Source organism: Rhinoraja longicauda, chromosome 5, assembly GCF_053455715.1.
Source record: "Rhinoraja longicauda isolate Sanriku21f chromosome 5, sRhiLon1.1, whole genome shotgun sequence".
Taxonomy (NCBI): domain Eukaryota; kingdom Metazoa; phylum Chordata; class Chondrichthyes; order Rajiformes; family Arhynchobatidae; genus Rhinoraja; species Rhinoraja longicauda.
The window spans coordinates 56,442,835-56,459,373 of NC_135957.1; the positions used below are offsets into that span (position 1 = coordinate 56,442,835).

Consider the following 16,539-nt stretch of genomic DNA (forward strand, 5'->3'; position numbering starts at 1 on the left):
CTCTGGTGCTGTAAACGCTGTAAGGCAGCAACTCTACCGCTGCGCTACCGTGCCGCCTTCTGATTACTGATCCTTAAGTGACACTGTATACTTCCATCTGCTTTGAGAACAACTGTTCACGAGCACACCATATTTTGAACCTCTTAGACAGTTTGCATCCTTGCAACTCGTTATCATATGAAAATGTATTTACATATCTGTATCAATGGCACTACTCTCATTTCCCTTTGCATTATTTCATCAAGGAATTTAATCTAATTTACACTATCCTGTAATAATTTCTGATTTTCTTAGTTCCTCATCTTGCTCTGCGGCAACTCCATTGTTCAGCTTTCTCCAGAAATGCTGCCTGTCCCGCTGAGTTACTCCAGCATTTTGTGTCTATCCTTTGTTCAGTTATAGCTTTAACCAGTTTTTGATTCCAATCCTGCTGATTCAGTTCCCTAACTATTCAAAACCAAGTCAAAACTATAAAAAAACATCTCAACCAATTGTGATCACTATTCTCCAAATTTTCAGCATTGCCTCCAACAAATCCTTCAAATTGATCTAGTTCTGCTTCAGTCATAGAGACTTACAGCATGGAAACTGGCCCTTCAGTTTACTGAGTCCATTCCACCCATTTACACGAAAATTATTTTGTTCCCATTGTATTCTCCCCACATTCCCATGAAGGCCTGTCTCCACACCAATACTATGTCTTCCACGCACCAGGGATAATTTATGGTAGCCCTTTAATCCACCAACTGGCACACCTTTAGAATTTAGGAAGAAACCAGAGAATCCTCAGTCACATGCAGAACATGCCAACGCCATACAGACTGCATCAGGTGTCAAGATGGAGCACATTAATAAAGCAATGAAGCAGTACACATTTGTGGAATTCCTTCCCATTTCTGCCCTTTATCGGTTATGATAGAGTAGTTGAAGGTCCCCTTTATACAAGTACCCTTTAAATATACAGTAGAATGTAGATCTAGAAACAGGGCACATGGCTTTATTAAGTCATTATAGATTTTTCCCTTGGAAATCAGTGCACTGATTTACCTTGGAATGACCTTCCTAGAAGTAGATGACTGGTTACAGTATAAGAATCTAGTGTTCTTTATTGAACTTAATAATGGTAAAACAAAGATGGTAAATCATAAAATTAATAACTCTTCAATTAATATTGATCAAAAGAATAATAATCTGGGTAACCTTCCCAGGAAAGAGTGGGGAAATGTCTATACATCAGTGAGAACTAGTTATACTAACCAGAGCACATAAAATCCCTCCCTGTTCATATCATAAAGAAATCCTTGTAATTAATTTAAAGACTCCACGCAATAATATTTGCAATACTCTTTCTCCAGTAACTTTGCAGAGCAAAGTTCACTCTTTCAAATAGACTATCAGCACAATTATTCAACATATACTAATGAAATAAACATATTGATCTGAAATAGGAGATTTGACAGGAAGAAATAATTTAAAACTTAGTCTAAACATCAAACAAAAGAAATAAACACAATGAAGCTTGAACATCAAAGAATATATAATTTCATGAAAATAAAGATAGGATGCAAAATTAACAGAGTTGCACTAATACGGACTAATACCAGTCTGAAGAAGGGTCTCGACATGAAACGTCACCAAGTTCCTTCTCTCCAGAGATGCTGCCTGTCTCGCTGAGTTACTCCAGCAGTATGTGTCTATCTGCACTAATTGTTAACTGTATGTTTGTGTTGTCATTTGTGAGCGGAGCACCAAGGCACATTCCTTGTATATGCACATACTTGGCCAATAAATTCATTCATTCATTCATTCATACGGACATTGGCTACCACATTGATTCTAGTCAATATAACAAATCTAGGTGATCGTAATGAAAATGGTGTTGCTGCTTGGGTGACTTCTTGAATGACAAAGAAACCAATCAATGTTGACTCATTCAATGAAGCATATTGGCTTTATACAAAGTTTGTCTTTCAACCTGCGCATATGGTGCCACATGGCCTTTCAACAATGAGGCCCTGGAAAATATAGATTGCTTCCCAGTGAAGACAGGCATCAAGTTATCATTACCTTCAGTGTGCTAGCGCAGCCCTTGGCTGTTTTTTAAGATAAGGACCTCAAGCTGGTACAAAAGTCATAGGCTACCAGGCAGCAAGTAACCCTGCTGTCTTGTATGATTCTGAGTCTTGAGCTACCCAAAGCAGGCACCTCTAAATGATAACAATATACTATCAACACTCTCAATGCAAGATTGTCCAACTCCGCAAGCAGGGTAAGTGAATCAATGTCAGCAATGGGCCCCAAATGTCACTCTGTCATCTCTCTTAGAAGGGCACCTCATTCACAATGCTAGATACCAAAAGCAGGTACACTATTCCAAGCTGTGTCATGGGGAGAAGTTACCAGATGAACAGAGGAAAATGTTCAATTATGTTCTCAAAATTGTGAAAAAGTGCTGCTTTCCTACCTCATAATGGGAATCTGCAAACCGCAATAGCTCAAAACAGAGAGGGGCATTCAAGATAGTCCTGCGTACTGCAAGGTCATACTTCAGGAGCACACAGGAAGCCCAGAGTAATTGGTGGAAAGAGAGCTCCATCTCTCAAGCATCCACTTGTCCATCCTGCCAAGCATCTCCCGTCCTACTGTAGTGAAATCAATAGATCGCACATTGGTCTCCATGGTCACTTTAGAATCCACAGAAACAATGTTGAAGTGATTCATCGTCTGCCCTCAGGATTTGCCGAAGAAGAAAAAGATCAGCGAAACTCATCAACAGATTTTACTTTGCAGTTTCCCCGATTACTTTTTTCCCTTTCACTATTATTGTCAGCATGCATAAATCCTACATCTTCCCTTAATAAAGTGAGTGACTGCTTGGCCCTCAGCCACTGCCTTCGTAATGAAGTGTTCTTCTAAGAAATTGCATCGAGCTTTATCTGCTTTCCCCATTGCATTCCTTCACTGCAGCTTTTTAACAAATCATACTCAAGTGTTTAAAATGCTGAGGCATGGTGGTGGAGATTTAAAAAAATCAGGCTTTTCAACGTGATTTGAAAATGTGGAACTGGAAGGAAGAAGCACAAAATTAATGAGTTTTAAACAAGATTAGAGATAAGAGGCTTTTCCTCTCACAGATTTGTGGATACAGGACAAAGGATCCCATCAAATCATTTAATTTTGTGCACATTATTCCCATAAAATGAAAGAATTGAAAAGTATTAACTTGGAAATTAGTTTGAAGGAATGCTTTTAGACTTTGCACCCAAAATCTGTACTTTTTAATAGTTTATATAAAAAAATTCTAGGTGCACAACATATATTATGATATTTAATGAGAAGAAATAATATAATTTAATAATATGTCTACACTGCAAGTCACCTATCCTGACAGGAAAGTAATCTTGGAAATTCAACCTTTAGAAGTTATTCATATGGACAGAAATACTGGACTAAATAATCATCATTCATGAATAGGAGAGGGAAGATTAAAAAATGAAATGGACCTTTCTTAATCCCAACTTGCTCCACATACTTCTGCCTCCACTTTTACCATGACAAATAGCAGAGCATTTGAGCATACTCCTGTTGAGAGACAAGTCCATTTGTAATATATTTAAATCTTGTTTCTGCGGCTGATTTGTGAGCCCGATTTCAATTTGCTGCTGCATCACGTTTGCAGCAATGGGGTTCACGCAACAGTGAATCACATATGGGAACTGCCAGCAACACAGATTGTTGCTTCAGCACTCTTTGAACACGAGGAGATCAAATGCTCTTTTGGGGCTCTCAAGAAGCATTAAGCCTCCACTAAGGTCGACCGTACTGCTGGAGCAACCCTAGCCTCAATCTTCTGCCTTTACAATACAATACAATACAATACAATACAATATATCTTTATTGTCATTGTACCCAGGGGTACAACGAGATTGGGAATGCGCCTCCCATACGATGCACTAATTTAGGTAATTTAGACAGCAGCAACCCAACGAAACGAACAGTTGTAACAGTTTTGGACAGGGTAAAGTGCAAGTTGATCTCTGCGTTGTGGCCATCCGGCTCAGCAGGACCGGTTCATAGCAGCTATGGCCCTGGGGATGAAGCTGTTCCTGAGTCTGGAGGTGCGGGCATAGAAGGCCTTGTATCGTCTGCCCGATGGAAGGAGTTCGAACAGACTGTTGCAGGGGTGTGAAGAGTCTTTGTGGATGCTGGTGGCTTTTCTGAGGCATCGTGTGTTGTAGATGCCCTCCAAGTCTGGTAGCTGTGTTCCGATGGCCCTCTGAGCTCTATGGACTACCCGCTGTAGAGCTTTCCTTTCTGCCTCCGTGCAGCTGAGGTACCACACAGGGATTCCATGCGTTAGGATGCTCTCTATGGTGCAGCGGTAGAAGGTCTTCAGCAGCTGTTGGGGTAGACCAGACTTTTTCAGTGTTCTTAAGTAGAACAGTCTTTGTTGTGCCTTCTTGACCAGCGCAGCAGTGTTATTGGACCATGTTAGGTCCTCCGAAATGTGAGTGCCCAGAAACTTGAAGCTGGACACTCTCTCCACACTGACCCCATTGATAGAGATCGGGGCATATTCCCCGTTATGTGACCTACGGAAGTTGATGATCAGCTCCTTGGTCTTGGTGGTATTTAGGGACAGGTTGTTATCCGAGCACCAGTCCGCCAGGTTCTGCACCTCCGCTCTATAGTTTGTTTCATCCCCGTTGGTGATCAGCCCGATCACCGTTGTGTCATCTGCAAACTTGACAATGGTGTTGGTGTCGAATGCAGGAACACAGTCGTGTGTGAAGAACGACTGATGAGAGTTCTGCAACATCCTCTTTTGCTGCACCCCCCTCTGTGATTCATCCTGCTCTCTGGCTCATTCATTTGTTTTACATCTCACTATATCATCATTTATATCTCTCGTTCCCTTTTCCCCTGACTCTCAGTCCAAAGAAAGGTCTCGACTTATTAAGAATAAGGGGTAAGACCATTTAGGACTGAGATGAGAAAAAAACTTTTTCACCCAGAGTTGTGAATCTGTGGAATTCTCTGCCACAGAAAGCAGCGGAGGCCAATTCACTGAATGTATTTAAGAAAGAGTTAGATATAGCTCTTTGGGCGAACGGAATCAAGAGATATGGGGAAAAAGCAGGAACGGAGTACTGTATCTGAATGATCAGCCATGAATGGTGGTGCTGGCTCGAGTGGCCGAATGGCCTACTCCTGCAACTACTTTCTATGTTTCTATGACCCGAACGTCACCTATTCCTTTTCTCTGGAGATGCTGTCTGACCCGTTGAGTTACTCCAGCTTTTTGTGTCTATCTTCGGTTTAAACTAGCATCTGCAGTTCCTTCCTACACATTGGCCCCTTTTCCTTGCCCTAATTTCTGACCTCCTTCCCCCCTCCCCACCCACCCATATCACCACCTCCCCATCTGTCCTAATTGCCAAGAATTGTACAATGGCCGTCACTGTATTCTGAAGCAGTTGTTTCATGTCTGCTGGTCTGAGTGACCAAATAGTTGCGTTTGTTTTATTTTTGGATTACCTGCTCAACATTTGTAGAGTCCCATGTCATTGAAAAGTATTCTGCAGTTATTTAAAATGTTATTTCTAAAGCTTCCTTTAGCATGTGGAAATTCAAAGAACAAAGAAATCTGAAGATGCTTTTGTGATTTCCCATTGACACTCCTGTAAATAATTGATGTGGATCTTACATTCTATTGGATGATCCAAACTGTATGTGAAGCATGTAAAATTTAGTGTGAGTGGGATTAGACATTGGATGTTTTGTGGTCTAAGTAAAACCCAGTTGATTAATGGTGTTTCGAGATTTCTTACAGTTATTAAAAGTTAAGAGCCTCAAGAACTAAATATTCGCCCATGTTTTTGATATGAACCAAGAGAATTCCACAGGAAGAACGTAAATACAACTTTATGCTCTCCATTGAATGATTATTGAAAAAGCTTGTTAATGTGGAGCCTTTCATTAATTCAGGAAGCAACAATACACTTCCCAATTAGTTTGAGGTCTCAAGCAAAAATGAAATAATGACCAGAAAATATAAGCAGAATATATGATAAATATTTCATGGAGAGGTTGGACAAACCTTGATTGTTTTCTCTGGAGGATTGGAGGCCAAGGAGCAACCTGATTAACATATATAAAATTAGGGCAGCACGGTGGTGCAGCGGTAGAGTTGCTGCCTTACAGTGAATGCAGCGCCGGAGACCCGGGTTCAATCCCGACTGTGGATGCTGTTTGTACGGAGTTTGTATGTTCTCCCCGTGACCTGCGTGGGTTTTCTCCGAGATCTTTGGTTTTCTCCCACACTCCAAAGACGTACAGGTTTGTATATTAATTGGCTTGCCGAATGTGTAAATTGTCCTTAGTGGGTAGAGGATACTGTTAATGTGCAGGAATCGCTGGTCGGCGCAGACCCGGTGGGCCGAAAGGGCCAGTTTCCGCACTGTATAACTAAACTGAACTATAAGATGCTGAGATAAGATAGATGGACAGAGTTTTTCTCAGGGTGGTAATGTCAATATTTGTGGACACAGATTTAAGGCCAGAGGATGGAAGTTTAAAGGAGATATGAGACACAATTTGTTTTATTACAAAGAAAGCACTGCAAGGGTCAGTGTTTATGAGCATTTAGAAACATACATGAATAGGCAGTGAATAGGATTTGGATCGTGTAGCTAATGGGTTGGTTTAGATTAGCATCATAAACTGCACAGACACAGTGACCCATAAGGTCTGTACGTAGCAGGTCAGGCAGCATCGATGGAAAGAGAACCATAGAGAGAAACCTTTCATCAGAATTGTGAAAACCTGGACTTAAATTGTTACGTTACAGGAATGTGAGGAGAGACATTGTGAACAATGGGAAGTTTAGTGTTGAGGTGGACCTTTCAGGTGCTGCCAGCTGAAGGGGTGGTAAAGGCAGTAAAAAGTATGTCTGGGGATAAATACATACACAGGATATATGACACACAAATAGACCATTTAGCTCAACCATGCCAGCATTTCTACTTTACTCAAGTCTCTTCTTATCTCTCCTCTTTTATCAGCACAGCTCGATATCCTTCTCTCTCTCATGTGCTTGAACAGCCTCCCCTTAAGTGCACACTTCAACCTTTGCGATTGAGTTCCTCATTCTCAGCAACTCATGGATAGAGAAGCTTATTTTGAATTCCCTCTTGTAGTGAAAGAGGTGATTAATGAATTCCAAAGTTACAAGAAAAGGGTGTTGGCCATTTAGCACACAAGATCATGATGGCTGAATATCTGAAACTGCTCAATTCATTATCGATTTTCAAATGCCAGAATGTACTTTGTCAAAAAAATAAGGTATTGTAGCAGGAATGTGATGGAGTCCAGTCAAAAACTAATCGGACACGAGTTGCGTGCACTAGACGTGTTTATTCTCTCCAGTACAGCTCCCTACTACTCCCCCGGTCAAGGGCGTTGCCCGGCCTTAAATACCAACACAGGTACCGCCCCCATGGCTGGCGCCTCCCACACCAAGACGCCGCCCTCTAGAGCCGATGGTTCGTTGTGCCCTTGGGATGCCACCAGGTGTCACCACAGTGTAACCATTTGCCAATCAAAAACGACCTCATCTGCATCCACCTGTCATTTACCAGATTTTGTCACACCCCGCTCTCTACCTCTCTTCCACCTTTCTCTCCCCTATTAACTCAGTCTGAAGAAGGGTACCAACCCGAAATATTGCTTATCCATGTTCTCCAAAGATCCTTCCTGACCTGCTGAGTTACTTTTTTTCCACACATGGAACTAGATTGAATGGTTGATAGTTGGTCAGTGTGGACCAAAGGGCCTGTTTCCATGCTGTTTCTCTACAGTAAACTACTCAGATCACAAATAATTTGAATTTACACAGAACCCTTCATGGTTTGCGGACAGGGAAAATTACAGTAAAAACAAGTGTAGAATAAGGAAGCAAACAATTTATATACAAAACACCCCAAATACCAAAGGGAGATGAGAAGGTACATTTACACAGTGTCTTTCATGGTTTCAGGTTGGCACCCCATTTTAACATATGTTCAATCTGTTAACAACATGCCATTCTGTGATCTCTGTTGAATCAAAGTAGGCTTGATTGCAACAGTAGAGTGAGGTATATGTTGTTGCATGAGGTAACAGATTGTAGAGGTGTATATTTCTGCTGCTGTGGATGGCCAGCAGTGCCTCATAGATTTCCAAACTTGAGCTGCCACATCTATTCTAAATTAATCCATTCAGCACAATCCATCCATTCAGAATATGTCCTGAGAGTGAAGGCAGGTCTATAACAGTACTGCAGTCACTTCTCTCAGTGTTGCCATGGACAGATTTCTGCAAGATAGGCAGCTCATCGTGAATACTGTCTCCGCTTTAATTCCGTGGTCATGGAATGGAATGGAATGAAATACTTTATTGTCACATGTGACAAAGCACAGTGGAATTCTTTGCCTGCATACACAAAGTATACAAATAGCAGCCACCTGTGGCGCTGACAAAGTTACAAAGAACGTCGGCACCTCCCTTGTTCTCCCTCCCCCCCCTCCTCCACAGCGGTCCCCCAAAGCCGGGTCCACCATTGTCCATTGTTCTCCCCCATCACCCCCTGTGGAATCTGTGGAATTCTTTGCCGTTGAAGGCCATGGAGGCATTCTAGCCTTAGAGGGAGTACAGAGAAGGTTCACCAGATTGATCCCTGGGATGGCAGGACTTTCATATGAAGAAAGACTGGATAGACTAGGCTTATACTCGCTGGAATTTAGAAGACTGAGGGGGGATCTTATAGAAACATATAAAATTCTTAAGGGGTTGGAGAGGCTAGATGCGGGAAGATTGTTCCCGATGTTGGGGAAGTCCAGAACCAGGGGTCACAGCTTAAGGATAAGGGGGAAGTCTTTTAGGACCGAGATGAGAAAACATTTCTTCACACAGAGAGTGGTGAGTCTGTGGAATTCTCTGCCACAGAAGGTAGCTGAGGCCAGTTCATTGGCTATATTTAAGAGGGAGTTAGATGTGGCCCTTGTGGCTAAAGGGATCAGGGGGTATGGAGAGAAGGCAGGTATAGGTTACTGAGCTGGATGATCAGCCATGATCATATTGAATGGCGGTGCAGGCTCGAAGGGCCGAATGGCCTACTCCTGCACCTATTTTCTATGTTTCTATGTTTCTATCTCAATGGATATTTTTACCTGCACTTACAACAACTGGGACTTGGAAATGGCACCAAACTGGCGACTCTGTATACTGTCTCAGTGTACTACTGCTCTACACTTGTACTGTATCTGAGATGCTTATCTAATATGTATCTAAGTGCTTATGGAAAGTGATACTGTACTGAACTGGAAACAAAAATTAATTGCACTGTACATGTGACAAATAAAGTGCCATACCATAGCAGAAATCTGTATCAGAATGCAAGAGGTTGCATGGGGGAGGGGGGTCTCAGTCCAGTACACTACCGGCACAACCCTTCCTGCCATCAACAGCATCTACATTTGATGCTGCCTCAAGTTGGCATCCATCATCCAGAATTTCCACATTTAGCATTCGTTTCTCTTTTTACTATCTAAGGAATTTTACATGTTATTTAAAAACTATGTGTAATTCATGTTTTGGGCATTGACTATGTGTCTGTGATGATGCTTCAAGCAGGATTTTCACTGTACCTGTGTCTTTCCACATTTTAGTATATGACAATAAACTGGACTCAAACTTTGCTGACAACTTCCACACTGCTCTCATCTTCACATGGCACATCTGATTCTTTCCTTCAAATTGTCAATGTCTTTATTTTCATTTTGATTGAGTGAAATAGGGACCAGTATTGACTGCAGATGCAAGGACTGCCACCGTAAATATACTTCTTCACACAAGGTCTCAATTTCCTTCTGCCATTTTCTCCATTTCTGTTGTGACTATCCAATTACATAGATTTCTACAAAGTATTATCATTGTATCTTCTTTAACTGCAGCTTCCACTTCAACATGGCTGACCTAGCTCTCAGCCGTGCCTATTTCATTTCCGAGGTTTCTGCTCTCTTCCCATTTCTTCTAACCAGATTCAAAATGTTTTCCCTTGTCTTCATGTTCCACAACATTCAAAGGATTATTATTTGTCATTTGTGACATCTCCAATGTGATGAACCATCTCCACTCTCCTTAGAGCATCCCAATGGGTTTCTTTCCTGCATTTCAAAGGGTTATTCATTTCATAAGTTCCTGACTCCTATCCTTACATACTCCTGATTTCACAGCATTTTCTCATGCAATCACAGGAGATGTAATACCTAATATTTTTATTACTTTTTTTCTAACTATCCAATGGATTGCATGCTCCTTCCAGGAGAGACAGTGAATTTCTTGTATTTGTTCCAATCTAGTGTATTGCATTTGGACTTCATGCTATAGTCTCACCTACATTGGAGAAACAAACAGAATGGGAGGCCACTTCACAGAACACGCCCATTCAGTCAAGAAGGGTGTGACTGAGTTAATTGTCGCTATAATTCTCCATCCCATTTATACTCTGAACTTATGTCTTTGTTCTCCTGATGTTGATCCATTAAAGCACAAGATAAACAGATGATGCAGAAACTCATTGCCAAGCAGACACTTCACAGCAGGGTTCGACAGTGTATTTAACAATTTCAGATGAGCCATTCTGGCCTTCTGTCTCACATTTGCATGTTTTCCTCTCTCTCCCTCTCTTGGAAATGACAAATCTCACGCATTTCCTGCTATTTATACTTCCTCCACAAATTCCCTTTTTTGTCTTTCTTTAACCTTAACTACTTTCTTCCCACTAGTATTGCTCAGCAATTATATCATTCAGTTTCTCCTGTACTCCATTCCTTACCAGACTAGCATTCATGCCTTTTTTTTAATCCCCTATTCCTTTGCAACTTAAAATGCCTAATTTAATACTTGTTTTCTAACTGTTCCCAGTTTTAATGAAAGGTCTTTGACCTGAGATATTAGCTTCCCTCTCCGTTAATATTGCCTGACCTGTTGAGTGTTCTGTCTACAGCAGACATGCCAAACAGCTCAACCACTTTCACTTGAGCTGCCTACGCAGACTCCTTCACATCAGGTGGCAGGACAAAATTCCCGACACAGTGGTCTTGGAACGGGCCGGAATCTCCAGCATCCACACCTTCCTACGGAAAGCCCAAGCCAGATGGACAGGCCATGTCATCAGAATGCCCGAGAGTCGACTGCCAAAACAGCTTCTGTATGGAGAACTGTGTCAGGGCAAGCGCTCAGTAGGAGGACAGAAGAAACAGTTTAAGGACTGCCTCAAAGTGTCCCTCAAAGACTTAGATATCAACCTCAGCACTTGGGAGTCTCTTGCTCTGGACCGTCCAACCTGGCGTAGCAAGCTCACCACAGGAGCCTGTGCAGCAGAGAACAGACGCACTGCAGAGGCCCAGAGGAAACGCACCGCGCGCAAGCCCCGGGCTACCTCCACTTCCACTGCAGCAGCCATCCACTTGTGTCCTACGTGTGGGCATGCCTTCCGGGCCCGGATTGGCCTCACCAGTCACTTCAGGACCCACAGTCACCAATCCTCCAACTGAAAATGAAGTCATGGTCATCTTCGAACCCGAAGGACGAACAACAACAGCATTGAGAGTTAAATTGAGGTACAGAGAGCACTAAAGAGTGTAATCATTTTAAACCTTCATAAATTTCTTGACTAAGGTATTTCGTCTAAATCTAGGCAGCGTACTTCAGAGATGATATTAACATCCTAAATAACTTAATGAGTCTTACATAGTAACAGAAATTGCTGCAAAACCTCATAATTATCATACTCATAGAGCAAGGAAATAGGAACTCAGTGGGCCAGGCAGCATTTTGCTTACATTTGATACCATATTCATTATAATGGTTGTGAAAGGAGGAGTTTAAGGCAAATGACGCACTAATCTTTTATCCAAAGTGGGGGAATCAAGAGGGCATAGGTTTAAGGTGAGAGGGGAAAGATTTAATAGATAATTGAGGGGAAACTTTATTTACAAAAAGGTGCATGGAACATGCTGCCGGAGGAGGTAGATGAGGCAGGTATAATCATAATGTTTAAGAGACATTTGTACAGTTACAGGGATAGGATAGGTTTAGAATGATATGGGCCAAGTGCAGGCAGGTGGGACTACTGGAGCTGAGACATGTTGGTCAAGTGAGCATATTGAGGCAAGTTGGGCCAAAGGGCCTGTTACCACGCTGTTTGGCCCGAAGCCTCTATCTCCCTTCCTTCTCCAAATGTATGCCAACCACATGCACGCACCGACTGCATCCCTTGTCCAGTTGCCACAACTTCCCCTCTCACCCTCGAGTTCCCAGCACCAACTCCCTCTCGCCCTCCAGATGCCCCTCTTGCCCTCGTTGCCTGCACCAACTCCCACTCTCGAAATCCAGTTGACCGTACCAACTCCCCCTCTCATCCTCGAGTTCCCAGCATCTCGTCCCCCAGATGCCTGTACCAACTCTCACTTGCCCTCAATTTGCCCACACCAACTCTCCCTCTTGCCCTCGAGTTGCCCACACCAACTCTCTCTCTCTCATCCTCTCTCCCTCCAGTTACCCGCCCCAACTGCCCCTCTCATCCTCTCTCCCACTCGAATTGCCTGCATCAACTGCCCCTCTGGCCCTCCAGTTGCTCGCACCATCTCTCTGTCCAGGTGCACCATCTCTCACTCTCTCTCCATGTGCAGAGGTGAAGGGGAAAAAAATTAATAGGAATCTGAGGGGTCACTTTTTCACACAAAGGGTGGTGTGTATATGGAGCAAGCTGCCAGATAAGGTAGTTGAGGCTGGGACTATCCCAATGTTTAAGAAGCAGTTAGACAGGTACATGGAAAGGACAAGTTTGGAGGGATATGGACCAAGCGCAGGCAGGTGGGACATGTTGGGCGGAAGGGCCTGTTTCCTTCCTTCCTTCCTTCCCTCCCTCCCTCCCTCCCTCCCTCCCTCCCTCCCTCCCTCCCTCCCTCCCTCCCTCCCTCCCTCCCTCCCTCCCTCCCTCCCTCCCTCCCTCCCTCCCTCCCTCCCTCCCTTCCTTCCTTCCTTCCTTCCTTCCTTCCTTCCTTCCTCCCTCCCTCCCTCCCTCCCTCCCTCCCTCCCTCCCTCCCTCCCTCCCTCCCTCCCTCTCCCTCCCTCTCCCTCCCTCCCTCTCTCTCTCTCTCTCTCTCTCTCCCTCCCTCCCTCCCTCCCTCCCTCCCTCCCTCCCTCCCTCCCTCCCTCCCTCTCTCTCTCTCTCTCTCTCTCTCTCTCACCCTCTCTCTCTCTCTCACCCTCTCTCTCTCTCTCACCCTCTCTCTCTCTCTCACCCTCTCTCTCTCTCTCTCTCTCTCTCACCCTCTCTCTCTCTCTCTCTCTCTCACCCTCTCTCTCTCACCCTCTCTTTTTTTTTCATTCCAAGGACTTTATTCAACAAATGCATATTACAGTGTACCAAAAGTACATAAATGCTCAACGGTCACAATACATCAAGCAATCATTATAGTAGAATGGTGTAATCTTTATTTACAATGCCCTCGACCCCCCGTGGCGACCAGCTTTCACGGAAGGCCTCCAGTCCCCGCGGACACCCCGCGTGTTCCCTCTCCAGGGACACGCGAGCATGGACATAGGCCTGGAAGAGGATTAGGCAGCCGACTCTGGTGTCACCATCGACTGCCCGCTGCCTGGACCTGCGAATGGCCATCTTGGCCAGGCCCAGGAGCAAACCGACAGGGGGATCCCACCCTCCCCACTCCCTGCCCTGTGCCCAAACACCAGGATCGTGGGACTAAAATGCAACCAAAACTTGAGGAGCATCCCCTTCAGATACTCGTACAGGGGCAGCAACCTCACACACTCCATGTACACGTGGAACACGGTCTCTTCTTCGCCGCAGAAATTACAGGCGGCTGGCGAGTCTGTAAACTGACTCAAACGTTTATTACACACCACGGCTCTGTGCGACACTCTCCACCCCAGGTCCCCGATGTGAAGGGGGAGGACTCCCTTGTAGAGAGACCTCCACAGGGGACCGCCCCTGCCGTCAGGTGGTAACACGAATGGCCAAGGCATGTCCGGACGGAAGATGAGGGCGAGGAGGTGTAGAGTGTGCAGGAGCATCCTGTACAGTACATGTCTCTCCGCATCACGAAACGGCATGTTGGGCATCTCGGAAAGGCGGCTCATGTTGTGTAGGGCCGGCTCCCGGGAAATATTCCGGAGCCTGGGCCCGATGAGCAATTCCAGCGGAGTGGGGGTAAGCTCGGGAATCACTCCAAGTACACGCCTCTCCTCGACTCCTGCCGTAACAGGGTGAGGACCGGTCCCCCTCGCAGCCACAACACCCCTGTCCCCCACCTCTCTACCTCTCTCTACCTCTCTCTCTCTCTCTCTCTCTCTCTCCATGTGCACAATCTCTCTCCATCTGCACACTCCCTCTCCCACTCTCTCTCTATGTTCACCATCCCTCTCCCTCTCCATGTGCATCCTCTCTCTCCATGTGCACTCTCTCTCTCTCTCTCCACCATCTCTCTCTCTTTCTCCATGTGCACCATCTCTCTCTCTTTCTCCATGTGCACAGTCTCTCTCTCCCTGTGCACCATCTCTCTCTCTTTCTCCATGTGCAGTCTCTCTCTCCCTGTGCACCATCTCTCTCTCTCCATGTGCACCATCTCTCTCTTTCTCCATGTGCCCCATCTCTCTCTCTTTCTCCATGTGCACAATCTCTCTCTCCATGTGCACCATCCCTCTCTCTCCATGTGCACCATCTCTCTCCCCCTCTCCCTCTGTGTACATCATCTGTCAGGGGAGGCGCTGCGAGTGGACGTCGCGCGTCATGTCAACTGTCGGTGCGCTCCATGGTAACGGCGTGAGTGTGAGTGTGTGGGGGGGAGAGAGGGAGGAAAACAACAACGACGGCGGTCCTGCAGCGGGAGAGGCGCCTGAGCGGTCCGGCGGCGATGCTGAGCCTGAGCCTGAGCCTGAGCCACGGCCGCCGGTAACCATGGCGAGCCGCGAGCCGACGCGGTTGGTAGCAGCGCCGGCCCCCAGTCCCAGCGCCAGCCCGCGGCCCCACGGCTCGGCAGGCCTCTCGCCGCCCGGCTAGAGCGGTGCTTGCTGAGCTGAGGAGCCACTGCCCCGGGCCAGGCCCCTGCCGTTACACCCCGGCTCCAGCCGCGACCCCGGGCCGGGCCCCTGCCGCTACACCCCGGCTCCAGCCGCGACCCCGGGCCGGGCCGGGCCCCTACCACTACACCCCGGCTCCAGCCGCGACCCCGGGCCGGGCCCCTGCCGCTACACCCCGGCTCCAGCCGCGACCCCGGGCCGGAGCCTCAAGCGGCGGCGGCAGCAGCGCGCACCCATCACCCATCTCCCATCACCTCCTGCTGGTCGACTGTGGCTCCGGAAGATGGCGACCGGCGTGGGCTGGCAGCAGCAGCAGCACTACAGCGGTGGGCCGCCCGCCGGCAAGGTGGGCTCGGCCCCCGAGTACAACCAGGAGCTGCACATCAAGATGAGCAAGAAAATCGCCCAACTGACCAAGGTGACTGCCGGTGTTGAGGGGGGGAGACCTGACACTAGCCACTGGGTGGGGATCCACCCCCACCCCCTGCCTGGGGATCCAACCCCCACCCCCTGCCTGGGGATCCACCCCCACCCCCTGCCTGGGGATCCAACCCCCACCCCCTGCCTAGGGATCCACCCCCACCCCCACCCCCTGCCTGAGGATCCACCCCCACCCCCACCCCCTGCCTGAGGATCCACCCCCACCCCCTGCCTGGGCTGGGGGCAAACAGTGAATTGGGAAAGAGGGTGGAGCTGCCAAGAGAGAGGTGACGGTGTTGAGGGGGGGAGACCTGACACAAGCCACTGGGTGGGGAACCCCCTGCCTGGGCTGGGCTGGGCTGGGGGCAAACAGTGACCCTGGGGACATGGATAAACCAGGCTGGGAGAAACACAGTGGAGGCGACAGGAGGAGTAACTGAATGTTGGGGATGGTCACCCTGAGGGAGGAGTGAGAGAATGTTTTAATGATGTTGCAATGGGGTGGTGGACTCAGAGGAAAGGAAACCCTAGGGCGAAAGTTTAACTTGGGGCAAACAGTAGAGAGGACAGAGGGACATTTAAATGATGAGAGTGGGATCAGTGGGCTTGGAAGAAATTCGATCTTGCAGAGAGTTGTAGAACTCGAGGAAAATCTTTGGGTGGGGAGGGATTGGGGAGGTATGACGATGGAATATCCTGGGGAAGAGTGGGGGAAATTGGTTACAGAGGCCTGGCAAGTGATGAAGGAGAAAATCTGACTCTGGCGTCTGGTGGGAGATGGGGAGGGGAGGGGGGAGAAGAAGGGAGAGGAAGGGAGAGGGAGTGGGGGGGAAGAAGGAAGGGGGTGGAATCTCCGAGAGTGCATGGGATCGCCCTTATTCAACCACTCGTAAGTCATTAATTCACTTGCAAAGCAGCCGTGTACCATGTTGTTAAATAGCTTCACTGTGTAATGGGTAATTTGACTTTTAA

The 16,539-nt window shown here is 46.6% G+C and overlaps 1 protein-coding gene across 7 annotated transcripts in view; it reads left to right on the plus strand.

The window, feature by feature from the left end:
• The first annotated feature begins 14,895 nt into the window (after positions 1-14,895).
• fam184ab (family with sequence similarity 184 member Ab) overlaps positions 14,896-16,539 on the plus strand; it is a 99,477-nt gene continuing 97,833 nt past the window's right edge. For all 7 annotated transcript variants that reach the window (XM_078399599.1, XM_078399601.1, XM_078399602.1 and 4 more), the window contains exon 1: positions 14,896-15,565. In XM_078399599.1, coding sequence (XP_078255725.1) covers positions 15,431-15,565 — 135 coding nt within the window. In that variant the 5' untranslated portion in view covers positions 14,896-15,430. The remainder of the gene's footprint in view (positions 15,566-16,539) is intronic.